Source organism: Bos javanicus, chromosome 14 (assembly GCF_032452875.1).
Source record: "Bos javanicus breed banteng chromosome 14, ARS-OSU_banteng_1.0, whole genome shotgun sequence".
In the NCBI taxonomy this organism is placed as follows: Eukaryota; Metazoa; Chordata; class Mammalia; order Artiodactyla; family Bovidae; genus Bos; species Bos javanicus.
Genome location: NC_083881.1, coordinates 37,430,861 through 37,452,652, shown reverse-complemented (window position 1 = coordinate 37,452,652; position 21,792 = coordinate 37,430,861). Strand labels below are relative to the sequence as shown.

The 21,792-nt window shown below is 40.0% G+C and overlaps 1 protein-coding gene across 1 annotated transcript in view; it reads right to left on the bottom strand.

Annotated features, from left to right (window-relative positions):
- Positions 1-202: 202 nt before the first annotated feature.
- The window catches only part of LY96 (lymphocyte antigen 96), a 32,924-nt gene continuing 11,334 nt past the window's right edge, over positions 203-21,792 (bottom strand). Inside the window, exons 2-5 of the mRNA XM_061439023.1 lie at positions 17,249-17,338; positions 11,594-11,722; positions 1,275-1,327; positions 203-334 (exon numbers count right to left, since the gene is read on the bottom strand). Of these exons, the coding sequence (XP_061295007.1) occupies positions 236-334; positions 1,275-1,327; positions 11,594-11,722; positions 17,249-17,338 (371 nt within the window). The 3' untranslated portion in view covers positions 203-235. The remainder of the gene's footprint in view (positions 335-1,274; positions 1,328-11,593; positions 11,723-17,248; positions 17,339-21,792) is intronic.

Below are 21,792 nucleotides of genomic sequence, written 5' to 3'. Positions count from 1 at the left end.
AGGACGTAGGGAGATGAAGGCCATCTACAAGCCAAGGAGACAGGCCTCAAAAGGAACCCAATCTGCTGACAATTGGATCTCAGATTTATAGCCTCCAGAACAAAATAAATCTTGTTTAGGCCAGCTAGTCTGTGGTATTTGCTATGGCAGACCTAGCAAACAAATATACAGTGTAAAAAATATTTTAAGTGAAGAATAAAACTTTTGAAAAATAAAAGCAAATACTTGATTTATTCTAATTGAAATCAGGGTAATGTATGATAGTAAAGTTCAAGCAAAAGAGCTTTTCTTCAGTGTTCCCCTCGATGGCTTCTGTAATACAGTTGTATTGTCCCTAAAATGAAATACAAGTAATATAAAATGTTAGATGCTTCTATCTTGTAAGACTTTTATAAGAATTTTGTCTTACTAGCAGAAAGCTACTTAATACTTTCTCAGTTTTCTAGACTAGCCTATGAAATTTTCAAACATTAGAAATATTGATAATTTGAAACAAAATAGGTAAAGAATATGTATTATTAATGTTCATTTTAAAATAGTTAACCAAAAGTGAAATGTACAAAGTTTCATTGCACTTCTAATGCAAATATGTAACATTGCCCATCATTATTACTCATGGCGGCAGTTACTGAGTTACACACAATGGTCACAACAATGCTTTCCCCCAAAGATCACTCATCATATTAACAGTGAGCATTTGCATTACTTTTAGCAACACGTGTTGAAATTTAAAGAGTTTTCTTGGGCTTTCCTTGTGGCACAGTGGTAAAGAATCCACCTGCCAATGCAGGAGACATGGGTTTGATCTCTGGTCCAGGAAGATCCCACATGCCACGGAACAGTTAGGCCCGTGTGCCACAACTGCCGAGCCCACAGGTGTCAACTACTGAAACCTGCGTTAGGGCACACACTCCACAACAAGAGAGGCCGCCAAAACGGGGCGCCTGCACACTATGACTAGGCAGTAGCCCCCGTTCGCTGCAGCCAGAGAAAAGCCTGCACAGCAACGAAGACCCAGGATAGCCAAAAGTAAATAAACAAAATTATTAAAAAATAAATAGAAAAGGTTTCCTTTGGTGTAAGTTTTCTATTTTTCCATATTCTACAGAAAGAATAAATAGCAAAATATACAAAATCAACAAAAGTTAAAAAAAAATTTTGAACATCTTAATCTTGAATCAATATTTTTAGAAGTTGTGGATTGCTTTTTTCAAATTCTTAACACATCTGTTACAACAAAACATTAAAGAAGTACAAAACGACTTGAACAATACCTTAGAAAATCGTATTCCCCTGAAGGAGAATTGTATTGTTGTGTTCACAGTCTCTGCAACCAAAATACAAAAAGTTATTGGCTAATATTAGGTAATTTTGGTTTTTTTTGTAGTATGACATGCATGCAGGAGATGTAAGAGACACAGGTTCAATCCTTGGGTCAGGAAGATTCCCCTGGAGGAGGGCATGGCAACCCACTCCAATATTCTTGCCTGGAGAATCCCACGGACAGAACAGCCTGGTGGGCTGCAGTCCATAAGGTTGCAAAGAGTCAGACATGACTGAAGCTACTTAGCACACACACACAGTATGATATGTACCTTTTATAATTTTACTACTGGCAAAAGTAATCCAAGCAAAATTGTAGAGAAACAACAAATCTTATCCCCTGTCTATGATTCCCCCGTGGCTTCCTCTGCCACCCTGAGACCCTCTCAGTATCAGCCTGTATCTCATCCCCTAGTGGACACAAACTTGTAAGGCCCACTGATCTCAGTAATGAATGAATGATGAACAAGCTAGTGCTAATATGCTACATCCCACGTTACACGTTTGCATCTTTGTTGTTGCTGCGTCTCAGCAGGAAATGATAAAGAAAAATCTCCCTAAAGGTGGAGGAGAGTTTTGGGAGGCAGCCAGGATATCAAAGCTCCTTTCAACCCCACCACTGAGAAGCCTAGGTATGTAGTCACTGTTGAAATGCACAGTCATGGGCCTGGCCCCGCAGAAGCTGTGGGAAACAGTTAGAAATTCAGGGAAAACCACTGGCCCGGTCAGAAACAACAAAGGAGTGAACTTAAAGGACAGGGATAGAAAGAAAAATGCTTTGAATCTCTGACAAAGGCAATAGTGACCAAAAATCTTTTTTAAAATTTGAATTTACTTATTGTTATCTTTGGCTGTGCTGGGTCTTCGTTACTGCACAGGCTTTTCTCTAGTTGCAGTAAGTGGGGACTACTCCCCAGTTGTGGGCATGGGCTTCTTAGTTCAGTGGCTCCTCTTATTATGAAGTATGGGCCCTAGAGCATGCACATTTCAGGAGTTCACACACACGGGCTTAGCACTTGTGGCACATGGGTTCTAGAACATAGACTCAATAGTTGTGGTGCACGGGTTTAGTTGCTCTGAAACATGTGGGATCTTCTGGGACCAACAACTGAACCTGTGTCTCCCACACTGGCAGGCAGATTCTTTACCACTGAGCCATCAGGAAAGCCCCAAAAATCTTTTTTAAAGGAATAAAAATAGCCAAATGCAAACTATAATGATTACTGTTCTCTGAGTTGGCTAAAGACAATCCTTAATAGCAAATGATTGGATAATGTCTGCATCTATACCTTCTTTTTCCCAAATAAGGATTTATTTATTTGCTTCTGGGGGTATTCTTATTAGGGGTGCTCATACATTGAGAAAATTGGCTCTTGAATTCAGTAAAGTGACCATATCTTAATGATCTTAGGATCTTTTATTCAAGATTAATTGAATTCAAATTTAATAGTTCAACAAATATTTATTGAAAGCCTACTCTGCACCAGGAGAGACACGCTTAGTACAATACCATCCTTCCCATCAAAAAGTTAAAGTCTCCTGGAACACAGACATGCAAATAAACCAGTACAAATTCACCGTGTGATGAAAAGATGCAGTAAGGATGAAGGCAGGATAGTTTTTTATTAAGAGTGATGCTTCTGCGGCCTGACCTGCTTGAGTTTGAATCCCAGCTCCTCAACTTATTCAGTATGTGACCTTGGGCAAGTCACTTGTCTGTGCCTCAGCAAAATGACAATGGATAATAATGTCTATTTCATAGGATTACTATGAGGGTGTCGAGTAAAAAAAAATGCACAACCTATAGTTGAGAACTATATTTTATGCAGTAGACATACTGAGGACTTAAGCCCAGAAGATGGCCTCTCAGATAGCTCAGAGGGACTGCTCCAAAGAGATAAGGGAGGAGCGAGAATACATAGGAATTCTTGCAAAAAAAAAAACACCGAGGTAGTTGGAACATCAAAAGATTTCTATTAAAGAAAATCTAGACATCTCAGGTTCATGAATTTAGCACTTTTCTATGTATGGGAAGATGTTCATCGAATCTTTCCTTTGATATGTACCTCAGACATGCCCTAGATCTGAGGGCCAGTATCATGGGCCAGTATCTTGTTTTCTCCATCCTCAATCCCCTCACAGTCTACTTTAGAGGGAAGGGGTGGGAGCAGCTGCAGTGGCTGATGGCTTAATGGCCACAATATCCTCTGTTTACTGATATGGCAGGTGACATTCTTTGTAGACAAGAGCTATAGAAGTTAATACATGTAAGTGCTCAGAACAATGTCTCATTAAATATTATTAACATTCAAATGTTATCTATTATAACATTAAATGTTACTCCTTTCTACAACCCTCAGAGCATCTTGTGAATAAAAATGATGATGGTATTGTCAATGATGTTGTTAATATTCTCATTGATGTTAATGTTATTATGACAATTGAACTGACATAAAAAATGGGAAGGTAGGTAGGGGGTATATTCCAGGTGGTTGGGAAAAGAGGAGCAAAGGCAGGAAGGTGAAAATCAATATTCTGATAGTTTACAGGTATGCCTGAAAGGGGCTCAGTGTCATTAAAGCAAAGAAGCAGCAGGAGTGCGAAGAAGTAAAATTGAAGAAGTTAGCATGAATTGACTTAGACTCCACGGGAAGAGAATGGTGGTGATGGGGAAACAACCAAGGGTGTGAATTAATCAGATTTTGTTTGGAGAGTTGAGTCACATGACTGTACAGTAGCTGGATTTAAGGGGACACTGAAAGTCAGGGAGACCAGTCAGAGCCCAGGAGGCAGTGATAACGGTGAAGAGACAGGAGGTAAAGGCCCCTCATGACCTCCACCTCAGGTAACCTCCCTCATCATGCTCTACCTAGTTATCCTGCTGCTTTCCTTGAGAGCACATACTGTAAAATGGACCTTATTTCATTCTCATCTTTATCTTCTTTCATGACTTGGTGACCATCTTGTTTCCTCCACTGCTCTACAAACTCCATGAGGACAGGGGCTGTACTTTGGTCACTTCTGAATTTCCAGCTCTTGGTACTACCTGGTCCCTGCATACCTGGCTCTAAGACCAGTTTCATAATTTGCAAGGCTAAGCACAAAATGAAAATAGGGACCCAGGGACTTCCCTGATGGTCTACGGGCTAAGACTTAGCATGTAGGGGGCCCAGGTTTGATCCCTGGTCAGGGAACTAGATTCCACAGGCCACAACAGACCCAGCACAGCCAAATAAGCAATTAAACATATTTTTTAAAAAGAAAGAAAGTGGGAGGGGGTACTTATTTAGAAAGCTGGGGAAACATCCATTAAAGATACTAAAATATAAAGTTTTTCCTTTCTTTCACAGTCTCTCTTTCTCCCTATAGATTTGCCATGATACTTTTTAAATCTTTTTTTCTTTCAGTTTTACTGAGATATAATTGACACAGCACATAAGTTTATAGTGTAGAGCATAATAACTTAACTTACACATGGCACTAAATAATTACCACAGTAATTCATCACCTCATAAAACCAGAGTTTTTTTTCCCTTGTGATAAGAGCTTTCAGGATCTACTCTCTTAGCAACTTACAAATAAACCACGCAGCAGTGCTAACCACAGTTACTGCCATAGTTTTAATTTGCTATTTAATCTATTCAAAATAAAACAAAATTTTAAATTATTAGCATGAATTTTACCATTCCTCATTATATTGTATAATATCAATTGTAAACACAAATATCAGAGCATTTAACTCCAAGGCAGAATCACTGAAGTTTCACAATTTGTATTTCATGGCTCATGCCCAGAAGGTGCCTGAAGCTGGTGAGAAGAAACTGTTACAAGCCAGACTCAGAAAATTCAGAAGGAGGTTGAGAAGGTCCTCCAGGCATAGAAGAATCTGAGAATGTTCCCTGCACCAGTCGCAAGGTAAATATAGAAGTTCGCATGCACCCAGGGGCTGCTCCATAATGATGGGAGATGGCGTGAGGGTAGGGGAAACCTGTGCAAACTGTAGCCCTGACAACTGGTTGCCTCATACTCCAGAGGAGGGCAGGGAAGCCAAATCAGGCATCTTTCTCTACCACAGGCCTGCAGACCCACACATGACCCTCAAAGGCTTTGCAACCTCCATAAAATACCTCCATAAGTTACCTGCTGTAGGGGAAACCATCTGGTCCTCATCTAGTCACCCACTAAACAGTGCCATGGTGCAGCCAGTCCAGGTGGGGTGGTCACTGCCATACCCCACCCCAGACACTGCATGACACTGTGCCTGACCCTGACCCTCCCAGCTCCAGGCCTCCACCAGGGGTACAGGTGCCACCATGGGACAAGATGGGGGATGCCAGGAAGGGACCAGGGTGCTAACAGGGCAGTGAACAGCAGGAAGCCAAGAACCTGTCCGGGGTAGGTGGGCACATATACCACTGGCCCATCACACTTTGTGTACAAAACACACACTCAAAGATAAAATGACTAAGAATCTCAAGATTGCAATCCCAGAATAGTAAAGCCCAAATGTGAAGACCTCCTGAGTATACGGCCCTGGTTGTGAAGTGAACACTGCCAGCTTCGTAAGAGAGAGTGATGGATGGGACTACAGTTTGAGGAAGAAATCAAGAGTAGCTTCCAAGGGACTCTTCTGATGGTTAAGACCCCGTGCTTCCACTGCAGGGGGCATGGATTTGATCCCTGGTCAGGGAACTAAGAATCTGCATGCTGCATGGTGCAGCCAAAAAAAAAGTAACCCCCAAATTTCTATTTGGGAAATTTGCCTGAATGTCTACCAGGTCAGGTGAGAAGGAGCTCTAACCTCTTCTGTGGGGCAGCCCTCCTTTTCAGCTGCTTTTGTTTCCAAGAAAGATATATTTCCCATTCTCCTCTTATAGGGAGTTAATGTGAAGCCTCTTGAAGAAGCCAAGACAGAAACAAGGCAGAGTCAGAGAAAAGGAAGACAGAACCTCAGCTTAGACCCTTCTCTGCTCTTCCCAAAAGGTACCACGTAGCTCACTGGTGGTCCAGTCCAGGTTTCCCTGCACCTATGCAGCACATAGGACCCAAGCCTCAGATGGTGTTATGGGTTGCAAAGTGTCCCCCCAACAGATATTCAAGCCCAAACCCCCAGTACCTTGAGCACAGACTTATTTGGAAATAGGATTTTTGCAGATGGTCAAGTTAAGATGAGGTAATTAAGGTGGGTCCTAACTGAATATGACTGTGTCCTTATAAAGAGGGATAATTTGGACAGGCAGACCAACACGTATAGAGGGAAGACCACACAAGGAGACACAGGAGAAAGATGGTCATCTACAAGGCAAGAATCTCCTCAGGCCCCCTGAGCTAGGAGGGAGGCCTGGAACAGATCCTTCCTAACCAAGAGGCTTCAGGGGAAGCACAATCCTGCCAACACCTTGGTCTCTGACTTCTAGTTTCAGAGCTGTTAGACCATAATCTGTTCTAAGCCATCCAATTCTTGGTACTTTGTTACAGAAACCCTAGCGAAATCCTGAAAACAGGGTTGCTGCTGCTAAGTCACTTCAGTCGTGTCCAACTCTGTGCGACCCCATAGACGGCAGCCTACCAGGCTCCCCGTCCCTGGGATTCTCCAGGCAAGAACACTGGAGTGGGTTGCCATTTCCTTCTCCAATGCATGAAAGTGAAAAGAGAAAGTGAAGTTGCTCACTCGTGTCCGACTCTTCGTGACCCCATGGACTGCAGCCCACCAGGCTCCTCCATCCATGGGATTTTCCAGGCAAGAGTACTGGAGTGGGGTGCCATTGCCTTCTCCAAAAACAGGGTTAACAGACATTAAATTTAAAATGCCTTTGAAATATCCCCTTATTTATTCAAAAATGTGTTTTTGAAAGAAATGAAGATGTGTGTGTGTGTTTATGTGTAAGAAGTGGAAAGATTATGTGTAATTTTTATCTTCAGTTCAGTTCAGTTCAGTAGCTCAGTCATGTCCGACTCTTTGCATCCCCATGAACCACAGCACACCAAGCTCCCCTGGCCATCACCAACTCCCAGAGTCCATCCAAACCCACGTCCACTGAGTTGGTGATGCCATTCAACCATCTCATCCTCTGTCGTCCCCTTCTCTCCTGCCCTCAATCTTTCCCAGCATCAGGGTCTTTTCCAATGAGTCAGCTCTTTGCATCAGGTGGCCAAAGTATTGGAGTTTCAGCTTCAACATCAGTCCTTCCAATGAACACCCAGGACTGGTTGGATCTCCTCGCAGTCCAAGGGACTCGCAAGAGTCTTCTCCAACACCACAGTTCAAAACCATCAATTCTTCAGCACTCAGGTTTCTTTATAGTCCAACTCTCACATGCATACATGACCACTGGAAAAACCATAGCCTTGACTAGACGGACCTTTGCTGGCAAAGTAATGTCTCTGCTTTTGAATATACTATCTAGGTTGATCATAACTTTCCTTCCAAGGAGTAAGTGTCTTTTAACTTCATGGCTGCAATCACCATCTGCAGTGATTTTGGAGCCCAGAAATATAAAGTCAGCCACTGTTTCTACTGTTTCCCCATCTATTTCCCATGAAGTGATGGGACTGGATGCCATGATCTTCATTTTCTGAATGTTGAGCTTTAAGCCAACTTTTTCACTCTCCTCTTTCACTTTCATCAAGAGACTCTTTAGTTCCTCTTCGCTTTCTGCCATAAGGGTGGTATCATCTGCATATTTGAGGTTATTGATATTTCTCCCAGCAATCTTGATTTCAGCCTGTGCTTCCTCTAGCCCAGCATTTGTCTTGATGTGCTCTGCATATAAGTTAAATAAGCCGGGTGACAATATACAGCCTTGACATACTCCTTTTCCTATTTTGAACCAGTCTGTTGTTCCATGTCCAGTTCTAACTGTTGCTTCCTGACCTGCATACAGATTTCTCAAGAGGCAGGTCAGGTGGTATGGTATTCCCATCTCTTTAAGAATTTTCCACAGTTTATTCACTTGCCCATATTCTCTACGTATCACATCCTAAAAATGTAGGACCTTTGTAACAGCAAAAAGTCGTTGAGTATTTTCCTTACTCATTTGATTTGCAAATTTTCAAAGGTCTGTTGATAACATCAGTGCTTCTTAAATCGGAATGTCCTGATCTCTAGGCCCATGTACTTAGCTGCCAAGTGAGTTTCTTTATCTGAATGTTCCCAAATTACCTTGAGCCCAACATGCCAAACCAGAACCCACTATCTTTCTCTTTAAAAATCTGTCCCTTCCTTTTACACACATCATTTCCAATCATGGCACTTCTATCCATCCAATCAACACCCTGGAGCAGTTCTTGATTTATTTGATGTTTACCTGCCACATCAAATCAGTCAGCAGTCCCTCCACTCCTGTCTCCCAAAATACACTCTTTCGTCTCCTTCTCTTTACTCCCAGGGCCTCCTTCATGGTCCCTTACACAGCCTCCCAGCTGCATTTCCTTCCATCCAAGTTTCTTACCTCAGCCAAAACCCACCTCCCTCTGAGACAGGCTGGGACCTGGGAACCTTTGCTGTAGTACCTACACCTGGACAAATATCTCCTCTAGAAACAAGACAGACAGAAACTATAAGGGACTAAAAATAATTGCAGGCATGCACAGTTGGGGCAAATTATGGACAATAGGATACAAAAAGGCCAAAAAACCCAACTGCCACTTCTGAAGAGCCAGGAGCAAAAACAGGATGTTGGGAGCAAAAACAGGGTATTCTGCTTTTGTCCCCTGCACTCAACACCACCAAAGGAGTAGGCAAACTACGTAAGTAACTCCTCCGTCCTACCCCAGTGTGTTAGGTGCTCAGTCGTGTCTGACTCTTCGCTATCCAATGGACTGTAGCCCACCAGGCTCCTCTTGTCCATGGAATTCTCCAAGCAAGAACACTGGAGTGGGTAACCATTCCTTTCTCCAGGGGATCATCTACTCTCACTGCATATAAGGAACCAGCTGGCCCCTCCTCAGAAAGTGAACAAAGCAATTTGTTACTTATTTTCACTTCCCCTGGCTGCAACAGGAGCCCCAGTGAGGACTGCCCGAATTTCCTGCCTAGCCTCTTATCTTGGCTAACACTTCCACAGGGACACTAGTTATCTGCAAAAACGGAAATCTCCTTGGGTCACCCCTACCCACTAACAACAAGATTCAGGCTGGTATTTAACCCATGACTTACGCTACCCTGGCCCCTTTTCTAGGCTCATCTCCAATTTCCCACAAATACATTCTGCTCGAGCTACAAAAAAGCTACTCTCCAGGGACTTCCCTGGTGGTCCAATGGCTAAGACTCCAATTCAGGGGCCCTGGGTTTGATCCCTGGTCAGGGAACTTGATCCCACATGCCACTACTAAGACCCAGTGAGCCAAATAATTAAATATAAACTTTTTTGAAAAAGCTACTCTCCAAATAAACTGTATTCTTTCCTGGCTAAACAAGTTTGCATATGCTGTTTCATCTCAGGGTATGTCCTTTTTTCTTACTCTCTAGGGTTCTTAGATTTAAGACTCTAATAAAATAGTCTCTGAAGCCTCATGAAGTTCTCCTGTCACAGTAAATTGATAACTATGCAATTAAAACTAAGAGCATATAATCTACTAGCATTTATGACATTTCATTGTAACATTTGTTACCATGACTATCTTTCCCAGAACAAGGTGACCTGAAGAAAGAGAACCTACCGATAGACTTTGAATCACCACACCCGAAATCATGATTTTCTCAGATTAAGTTCAACAGATGTTTGTGGAAGGAAAGGAGGGGAAGTGGGAAGAAGCAGGCAGTCTGGGTTGAGTCTGATACATCTTCAATCATAAAAAAGTGAGACTTCGAAAATTCATATAAATGTCAACATAATCCCACAGAGATTAAGTAATTGTAAAACTGTTGTATGAGAGAAAAGGACACTTTATAAACAGTAATCTGCCAAGAGAATATCTTTCACTCTTTTGTTGTCATTGTTGCTTTTTTGGTGTTTTTTGGGGGGTGGGGTGGGGGGTGGGTTTTGGCCATGTCATGCAGCTTGTGGAAACTTGGTTCCCTGACCAGGGATCAAGCCCACGCTACCTGCAATGGAAGTGCAGGGCGCTGACCACTGAGCCACCAGAGAATTCCCAGGGATTTCTTTCAAAGAGAAAGAAAGTATGGTCCAGTGGAAAAGCAGTTCTAGAGGCTACTCCATTACCAGATCTCCAAAAGACCAAGGGCACATTGCTGAACCACTGCAGACATTGGTTTCCTCCCTTATAAAAATGACAGGACTATAAAGTCAGGAACAAAAATGCATACTTAATCACCATAATTCTTGAATTCTCACACTGAGCACTCTACTAAAAATTTTTTTAAACACAGATTCTCTAATTTTATCCTTAAAGCCACATAAAATAGGTTTCCTTGTCCCCATTTCTCAGAGGAGGAAAGTGAGGTTGAGAGAAGTTAAATAACACCCAAGGCCACATTGCTGGTCGGCAGAACAGCTGGGACACTGGCTCAGGTCTTTATAACTCTGAACCCAGACTCATAACAATGCCACCTCCACAATCTGTATGTGGCTTGGGGGTGGCAGACAAGTTAGAGATGAGGAGAGATGGTTGGTTGGGAGACACATTTTAAAGCTTCATTTGTGTAGCAAGAGATTGATTCACTTAGAAACATTTTGTTTGGGGAAGGGGGCATGCTGCTGTCTTTTGGAATCTTAGTTCCCTAACCTGGGGTAGACTTTTCTAATTGTTTATGCTTTCCAATTTTAAGTAATGTGAAAATATAATATATAGAATTTTTTAACTATTTAAAATACTACCTTAAAAATTATTATGGAAAAATTCATAGGTTTGCAATAAGTGATCTTTAAGGTCCTAAACTTTGAAATTTTATGATTCTGTGACTAACTCCAGGTGAGAAAGAGGAAGAAAAGACATTGAAGGAATCAATGTAACTGCATAGAAGAAGCTGCTGTGTTTTTATGAGAAATACTAAATGCAATGTTTAGAAAACAAGAGCCATAACGAAAGGTAAACGTGCAGTGTTAATCTAAACAAGGTAAAAATTTTAATATCTCTTCAAACACACCGAAATAAGTGTCATCTTAATAATAATCCAATAACATAATTGTAAAATGTTGTTTAGCCTGCTAAAAGAAAAACATTGGGTGGAAATGAAGAATTATTATTAAAAGGAACTTTTAAGAATTATTATTAAAAGGAACTTCACATTTTTAAAGTATTTAATTTTCACAGCACTCTCATAAGACATTATATTCTATTCTGAGAGTAATGTGAATTGAATGCTTACCTCCCTTCAGAGCTCTGCAAAAGGAAAAATCATCATCATATCCTCGGCAAATAACTTCTTTGCGCAATGGGAAATTCATGGACTTAGTAGATAGATAGATATTGAAATACAAGCTCCTTATATCTCTTCCTTAAAGAGAAAAAAAATTCATTAGCCCTTCAAATAAGGTATTTTTTTTATAAATGCTTAATAACCAACACTGACTGTATACTTAAAATATGCCTTGTGCTTTTCCTACATTATTTCACTTAATCATCATAACTACCCGTAATATGGATATAATTATCCTATTTTGTAGATGAGAAAACTGTAGTTCTGAGAGGCCCACTAGTCGATTGTAATCAAATAGAATGTTCCACAGTGAGAATTATCTGTGCTATGCCAAACAATAGAAGAATCTATATTTTTGAGAAAACTATCAAACTGAAAATACAAAATGTCCAACTGTTGTCACAGTTTCACTAGGAGATTCAAAAGAAAGGGAAGGGAGAGGAAATAACAATTATAATCAACTCATGCCCACGTTTTAGTAGTTTTGATGAAAGATTTCTTGGAGGATAAAATTGAACCCATTGATTACAACTTAAATAGATGAACTTTTTATTATTTTCTTATGAATCTCCTTATTACCAATGAACATGGAAAATTCCAAGAAGAAATGCATTTGGCTCATCTCTTCTAAGTTATTCAGTTGGCCCAACTGGACAAGATGTACAATCTTTTTTATAATGAAAACAAGTATTGTAACCACTACTTTGTGGAAAATACTTTCCTAATAAGGTCACCATGACTCATTGCAGCCATAGTAAAACAAAAATTTTTCTATCTTTACCTTGAACTTGACTATGCTTAACAGAACTGTCACCTCCTTTCTCAAAACACTGTTCTTCCTTTTGTGTTGGTGCTGCCACTCTCTCCGTGTCGTCCTTGAACTATTCTGACTCCTCTCCCCAGTCTAGCTCATTGACTCATTGTTCTTAGGGTTTTAACTTCAGTGCTTCTTAATTTCACACTGCACACTCTTCCCAGCTTTAAATACCACAAAGGGTAATAACTTCTAAATCATCGTGTTTTGTTTCAGCTTTTCTTTTGAGCACCTGTCCTCTGTGCTCATTCAGTATCTCTACTCAAATGTCACTTATTACCACCCCCAATAGATCTCAAATTGATTTCCTCATCTTCATTACCAAATCATCACTAGAATTCTTAATCCTGGTAAATTCTACTGGCCTCCTTTCATCCCCATTACCACTATCTTAATGCAGGTCCTCATTACTCTGAGCCTATAGTACCAGCAAACTTCCTTGTTTGTCTCCATTTCTCTACTTCCAGGGTTAAATGTAGAGAAGGAGAACATCATACAGTCTGTTTCAAATAGTGGCCCCCATGGTCCACTCCATGGACTTGGACCTGAACCTTTCTCAAAGCAGGAATGACTATGGAAGCTGAAGACCTGTTTCCATGGGGGATGTCTTGAGATAAAGGCACATGGTAGCATGGCATCCAATGATGATGCAGAACAGAGAACCTTCTTCCATTTGTGTGTGGAACACACTGGTTCTATGCTTCAGTGATTCCAGGAAAGAAAGTGTTGCTTTGACATCTCGATACTTTACATCTTGAGAAGCTTCTTGCTCTTAGACATCACTGTGGTCATGTTAGAGTTCACGGTGGTCACTGTGAACAGTGGTTGAAGTGAAGTATCACTTGCGTGCCTCAGCAGATCAGGGATATCAGTATGGATATTGGAGTGAGAGACTGGGACATGGTGGCTCTTGGGGCTTCGGTGAAGAGGACTTTTTTTGAGGTCACCTATCGGAGAAGGCAATGGCAACCCACTCCAATACTCTTGCCTGGAAAATCCCATGGACGGAGGAGCCTGGTAAGCTGCAGTAAGCTGCAGTCCATGGGGTCACTGAGGGTTGGACACGACTGAGTGACTTCACTTTCACTTTTCACTTTCATGCACTGGAGAAGGAAATGGCAACCCACTCCAGTGTTCTTGCCTGGAGAATCCCAGGGACGGCAGAGCCTGGTAGGCTGCCATCTATGGGGTCACACAGAGTCGGACACAACTGAAGCCACTTAGCAGCAGCAGCATGACAACTTTGGGAACTTCTGGAAATAACTTTGAGGAAGGTGTATGATCCAGCTGTATTTGTCAATTAGTTAATAGTGACACACAATTCTATTAGCAAGGCTACAAAGTCTTAAAATAAATAATTTCCATTCCTAACCTATTTTTGGTTCAAGATTACAGTTATAGCTCTTACTGAATTTAAGTAGAGATAGGGCCACAAAAATATGGTTGATTTCTATTAATATGGCCCACAATTTCACATAGATGTTCTAGTGTATTCTAGGGAAACGTGGGTCATAAAAAGAAAGCATTATAAAAAATATGACCAAATAATACTTTAATTACTGAATTAATATAATGTTACATAAATGTCATATCTACTAAATGATTAAAGTATTTGTGGTGGCCTTGGAGCTGTACTGCTCAAAACTCCCTTCCAAAGAATCTGTGAGGAGGAGGGCAGTAGGCAGATAGCCTCCAGCTACTGCACTTTCAGAGACCAGACGCTCACAGTCGGCTCCTGTAATGATGGTGGCACTAGAACCAGTCCACTCCAGCCTGTCATGGGACACGTGTGACATGGAGAAGGCTCCCCACTTACCTTGCTGATGGTGTCTCAGGGATTCATTTTAATCTGATGATCATCCTATCAAATTCTCCTTTCTTCTCTCTCATTTCAAAACTATTAGGCCAATCCAATATCTCAGTCTGAATCTTCTCCTTGCCTGCTCTGGCTTCCTCTTTCCTTTACTGTTCATAAGAATTTCCCTCTTCCACCCCCACACCCTGCAAAAAATTCCTTGTATGTCTAATTCTTTCTTGGTATCTGAGTTTCAGAGAACCCTAAGTAAAACTGTGTTGTATTATTATCACTTGGATCTGGAAGGTCTGCTTCCTGTGTCTAAGGGCAATGGGCTTACTTGAAAATGAGGTCATTCATTATGTAAATAATCACTTCTGCAAACACACACAAATACCACAAAGGCATCTGTGGTGTGTGGGGTAGAGCACACCACACAGACCAGAAAACAAAACCTGAGAAAAAGAGGAAGAAATTGTAAAGCTTTCATCGGGCAAAAATTTAGATTATTTTAGGGGATTAAGGGATACACACTACTATGTGTAAAATAAGCAACAAGGATGTACCATACAGCACAGAGAAATATAGCTATTGCTTTGTAATAACTTTACATGAATTATAATCTATAAAAGTACTGAAACACCATGTTGTACACCTGAAATTACTATAATATTGTAAATCAACTACACTTTAGTAAAAAAATAAGTTTAGATTATTGCTTTCACCCTTGGCTAAGAAAGTAGAGCAAACAGTTCATTATTATTTCCTCTGTGCTACCACTAAGCCTTATTGCTATCATTTCATTTACGGTAATATATTATCTCAGAGAAGGCGATGGCACCCCACTCCAGTACTCTTGCCTGGAAAATCCCACGGGCGGAGGAGCCTGGTGGGCTGCAGTCCGTGGGGTCGAGAAGAGTCGGACACGACTGAGCGACTTCCCTTTCACTTTTCACTTTCATGCACTGGAGAAGGAAATGGCAACCTACTCCAATGTTCTTGCCTGGAGAATCCCAGGGACGGGGGAGCCTGGTGGGCTGCCATCTATGGGGTCACACAGAGTCGGACGCGATGAAGTGACTTAGCAAATAGCAATAGCAAAATATATTATCTACAGCTCTGTCTCTCCTACTGCACTGAGAGATTCTTGACGGTCAAGAGAATGTCTTATTTATCAATGAATTCACAGTACATATCATAATATTTGAAATAAACTACACAATTACTAAGTATTTTTAAATGAATAAATTAATGCAGAAACACAGTGTCAGGATACAGGTTAAATGATTAGATGCAGGAAAATTAAAATGTAAGTTTATTGTCTATCATTTCTGGATTCTCAACTACCCTTTTTCCTATAAGCTGGAGAACTAAACTCAGGAATAAATGTTTCTTAAGCTTATATATATAAAAGCACTTTTTTAAAGTATAAACTCCAAATATAAGCTAGGACGTAGATGATAATGGTGATGATGAAAAACAATAATGACAATGATGATGATTACAACTGAAGTTTCCTGGGATCTTTACAGGCCACAACTGACTGGTAGGAAAGGGTGAAAGTTGGTTTGGGGGGATTTTTTTGGCTATGCTTGGTCTTCACTGCGGCACGTGGTCTTCCTCTAGCTGTGGCAAGCAGGGGCTTCTCGTTGCAGTAGCTTCTCTTGTTGCAGAGTATGGGCCCTAGAGGCATACGGGTTCACAAGCTCTAGAGCACGGATTCAGTAGTTGTGGTGCACAGGCTTAGTTGCACGGTGGCTTGTGGGATCTTGTCTGACCAACCAAAGATCGCACCCGTGTCTCTTGCATTGGCAGGCAGATTCTTAACCTCTGGACCACCAGAGAAGCCCCAGGAAGAAAGTTTTGTGTATTTTCATGGAGCCTTAGATCCAGCCCAATGCTATCACCATCATCCAATTAACTTTTACTAAGATGATAGCAAATAAAATCATAAAGAGGAAAAAGAAGAAATAACACAAAACAAAACAAAGAGCATTGCTTCTTTTCATATCATCATCACCGTATTTTTTTTTTTAAGTTCACCTTTTGGGAAAAAAGAAGTCCTGGATTGCTGCTGCTGCTGCTGCTGCTAAGTCACTTCAGTTGTGTCCAACTCTGTGCGACCCCAAAGACGGCAGCCCACCAGGCTCCCCCGTCCCTGGGATTCTCCAGGCAAGAACACTGGAGTGAGCTGCCATTTCCTTCTCCAATGCATGAAAGTGAAAAGTGAAAGTGAAGTTGCTCAGTCGTGTCTGACTCTTAGCAACCCCATGGACTGCAGCCTACCAGGCTCCTCTGTCCATGGGATTTTCCAGGCAAGAGTACTGCTCATATACAAATCTTTGACTAATGAAAACCCAAGTTTACTTATCAGCTGAATAGCTAATAACTGACCAAGGATATAGGTAGTAGATGGTTAGAAGTTTCAAATTGTTTCCATTTTTACCATGCCATTATATAATCCCTCCACATGAGTGTGAGCAAGCCTAGTGACTTGATTCTAGAAACTAGAAAATAGCAAAGATAATAGGGTGGCACTTTCATCATTAGGCTATATAAGACTGTGACTTCTATCTTGTTAGCTAACTATCCCCCTTGTTAATTTCAAGGACACAAGAAACTATGTTGCAGAAGCCCAGAGAGCAAGGAACTGAAAGCTGGCCAACAGCCAGACGGAAACTGAACACTGTCAACAACCACTTGAGCTTAGAAGTAGGTTCTTTCTAGTTCAGCCTTCAGAAGAAACCCTGGCCAACACCTTGACTGCAGCCTTGGGGGAGACCTTCTAAAGCTGACACAGCTAAGCCATGGCCAGACTACCGACACACAAAGACTGTGAGATAAAGAATATGTGTTGTTTTAAGCCATTACGATTATGATAATTTGTTACATAGCAATAGAAAACGAATACACGTACATTTAGAACTCCATCATTTATCACTGATATTTATGGAGCCCCTTTAATTGATCTACAAGAACAAAATTTTGGACTTACTTGGAATGTAGTAGAGATAGAGTATTCCACGGCTTCCCTTCAATGTTATACAGGGCTCAGAACGTATTGAAACAGGAAATTTCAAGTTATCTAAATGGAATAAAGAAAATGTCAATAAAATTAAAATAATTTTAGGTCATTTATAATAAGTATTCTGAATATCAGGGCCCCCTCCTCAAAACTACCCTTTCCATTAAAATTTTATAATGAGCAAAACTGAGAGTAGTTAAAAATATCGTCATCCCCAGAACAGTGAAGTCAGCCAGATGGCAGATAAAGTCTTCCTTCCCCCTACAAACACACCAATACAGCAATAATTTATAAACAATTTCCCTTTGTGAGAAATCAGAAACCAACCAACAGTTTCCTGCATCCCGGAGAATGTAAAACCAGACTCAAGTCAGTAGTGAGGTTCAAGACATCTCTCACCAGAGACACTGCTCCTGGCTTAGCATAATGAGGAAGAGATACCCTATCCCTTAATTTCACTCAGAAGGGAAGAGATGGTTTATGCATTCAGAGCCCCAAATTTTCCAAGGAGATCCCCAGAGGACTAAATAAAGAAAGTCTGAACAGTCTTAGAACTAGTAAGGAGACTGAATCAGTAACTGCAAATTTCCCAAAGAAAAGTCCAGGGCCAGATGGCTCCACAGGAAAATTCTACCGAACATTTAGTTCAGAATTAACACCAATTCTTCTCAAACTGTCTCCCCAAAAATGGAGGAGAGGGCACACTTCCAAACTCATTTTATGAGGCTAGCATTGTAAAGCCAGACAAAGACACCACAAGAAAAGAAAATTATAAGCCAACATCCCTGATGAATTTACATGCAAAAATCCTCACAAAATACTAGCAAATTGAATTCAATAGCACATTAAGAGGATTACACACCATGACTAAAAGGCATTTTTACCTGGGATGCAAAGGATAGTCCAATATACAAAAATCAATTAACCGATATGCCACATTAATAGACTGAAGAATAAAAATCACATGACCATCTCAATAGACAACAAAATTCAACACCTTTTCATGATAAAAACTCCCAACAAACTATAATTAGAGGAAATGGCCTCAACATAGTGAAGGCCACATATGAAAAGTTCATAGCTAATATCATACCCAACAATGAAAAATTGAAAGATTTTCCCTCTCAGATCAGGAGCAAGACACGGATACTCACTCTCAACAGTACTGCAAATCCTAGCCAGATGAATTACATAAGAAAAATAAATAAAAGGCATCCATACCAGAAAGGAAAAAGTAAAATTTTCTGTTTGCAGATGGAAAATTTTATATATAGAAAACCCTAAAGATTCCATTAAAAATTGTCAGAATAACAAAAATTCAGTAAAGCTACAGAATACAATATCAAAATACAAAATACCAGTTGCATTTCTATACACTAGTAATGAACTATACAAAAAGGAAATTAGGAAAACAATGCCATTTACACTATCACCAAGATTATAAAATATCTAGGATTAAACTTACTTAAGACGGTAAAAGACTTATATGTTGAAAACTACAAAACATTGATGAAAGAAATTAAACAAGGCACAAACAAATAAAAAAAAATCTTATGTTCATTGAGCTTCTCTTGTGGCTCAGCTGGTAAAGAATCTGCCTGCAATGCAGGAGACCTGGGTTCAATCCCTGGGTTGGGAAGGTTCCCTGGAGAAGGGAATGGCTACCCACTCCAGTATTTTGATCTTGAGAATTCCATGGCAGAGGAGCTGACAGGCTACAGTCCATGGTGTTGCAAAGAGTCAGACATGACTGAGCGACTTTCACTTCACTTCCTTGTTTAGAAGAGGTAATGCTATTAAAATGTCCATTTTATGCAAGACAATCTACAGAATCAATACATTTCTATCAAAATCTCAATGACTTTTTTTTACATAAATAGAAAAAACAACTCTAAAATTAATATGGAACCATAAGGATGATAAATTTGAGAAAGAGAAACAAATCTGGAAGCATCACATTTTCTGATTTCGAACTATATATCAAAGCTATAGTAATCAAAATAGTATGGTAATGTCAAAAATATGGCCATATAGACCAGTGGAACTGAACAGGGAACCCAGAGATAAATCCACATATATTCTGCAAGCTAATCTTTGACAAGGATGCCAAAAATGCACAATGTTTAAAGGAAAGTCTCTTCAACAAATGGTGCTGGGAAAACATGCAAAAGAATGAAACTGGATCTTTATCTTATACCACAAACAAGAGCCAGTTTAAAAGGGATTAAAGACTTAAACATAAGATTCAAAACTATAAAAACGCTAGAAGAAAACACATGGGAAAAACTTCATGACATTGGATTTTACAATGATTTAATGGATATGACACCAAAACAAAGGCTGCAAAAATATAAATAAACAAGTGGGACTATATCAAACCAAAAATCTCCTGTACAGAAAAGGAAACAATCAACAGAGTGAAAAGGCAGCCTATGGACTGGGAGAAAATACTTGCAAACCATATATCTGATAAAGTGTGGATCTCCAAAATACAAAATATATAAGGAATTCCAAAAATTCAATTGTAATGAAACTAACAATCTGATTTTTAAATGAGCTAAGGACTTGAATGTACATTTCTTCAAAGAAAATATACAAATGACCAACAGGTATATGAAAAAATACTTGTCACTAAGCATCAGGAAAATGCAAATCATGAAACCACAATGAGATGTCACCTCGCATCTCTTTCTTGTTTTGATAGTAGTCAGATTGGCTACTATCAATAAAAGAAAAGAAAGATGACAAGAGTTGAAAAGGATGTGGAGAAACTGGAATGTTTGCACACTGCTTGTAGGAATGCAAAATGATACAATTGCTATAAAAAACAATATGGAGATTCCTCAGAAAAAAATTAAAAATATTACTACTATGTGATCCAGCAAACCTACTTCTGAGTACTTATCCAAAATAATTGAAATCAGGATCTTGAAGAGACATTAGCATTCCTACATTCATTGCAGCACTATTCACAATATCCAAGGTGTGGGAACAACCTAAATGTCCATCAACAGATGTATGCATAAAGAAAATGTGGTATATACATACAGTGGGATACTATTTAATCTTTTTTAAAAAAGGAAATATTGCAATATGCTACAATATGAATGAACCTCAAGGACATTGCTGCTGCTGCTGCTAAGTCGCTTCAGTTGTGTCCAACTCTGTGCGACCCCACAGACGGCAGCCCACCAGGCTCCCCTATCCCTGGGATTCTCCAGGCAAGAACACTGGAGTGGATCGCCATTACCTTCTCCAATGCATGAAAGTGAAAAGTGAAAGTGAAGTCGCTCAGTCATGTCTGACTCTTCGCAACCCCATGGACTGCAGCCTACCAGGCTCCTCCATCCATGGGGTTTTCCAGGCAAGAGTACTGGAGTGGGTTGCCACTGCCTTCTCCGTTATGCTAAAGGAAATAAACCAGTCACATAAGGACAAATACTGCATAATTCCACGTATCTAAAACAGTCAAATTCATAGAGTCAGAGAGTGGCTAGTAGTTGTCAGGGGCTTAGGGGATGGAGAAATGGGGAGTAACTAATCACAGGCATAGAGTTTCAGTCAAGCAAGTGACTAAGCTCTAGAGATCTGCTATACAACTTCATGCCCACAGTCAACAATAATGTACACTCAAAAATTGAAGAGGGTAGAGTCCATGTAAAGTGTTCCTACCACAGTAAAATAAAATTTAAAATTCTGTACAAAAACAAATACAAAAAAAAAAAAAAAACTCCCTATAATGTAAATAGATTAGTGTTTTAGTGCCCTTACATTGGTCCTTATATTGTTAAGGTGTAGTTTGAAGGTAGTGAATTACTTTAAATTGTGTGGAAGTGGGTGAACTCCTCAAAACATATTTTCATAAAATTACTTGTTCCATTTTCATACTTTTTAGCCTGTTCTTTTCTACATTGCTCTTCTTTTCTCTACTCTCCTCACCTTTTTGTATGTTTCACTGGTTAAAAATAGAAAATACACATCAAGTAGAGTTCTAGTAAATGTTAAGAGACTGAATACATGAATGAATGAATGAGTTAATAAACAAATCTTCCTAAATAAGAAATTTCAAGAAGAACTTATAAAAGCACCGAGGAGGAGGAGAAAGAGACTAAACCAGTTTTATTTAATTTGCCCCTAAATGCAACCCTTAAAAATTAATGTTAACATCTCTCCTTCAATGAATTGAGTTTCCCTGCAATAAAAGTCTCACAGAAGGAGCTATATTAACAGTCATTTCACCAAATCATGGATGTTGACAAATACTTGATGAAAGATGCTCATTCCTGGGACAATTACGACCAAAGAAAAACACCCTGAATTTGCAACAGCATTGATGAAATTTGAGGGCATTATGCTGAGTGAAATTAGCCAGACAAAGAAAGATAAACACTATATGACTTCACTTTTATGTGGAATCTGAAAAACAAACAAACACAGAAAACACACAAAAACAAACTCAGAAAACAGACTTGTGGTTGCCAGAAGCAGGGGGCTGAAGGTGGGAGAAATGAGTG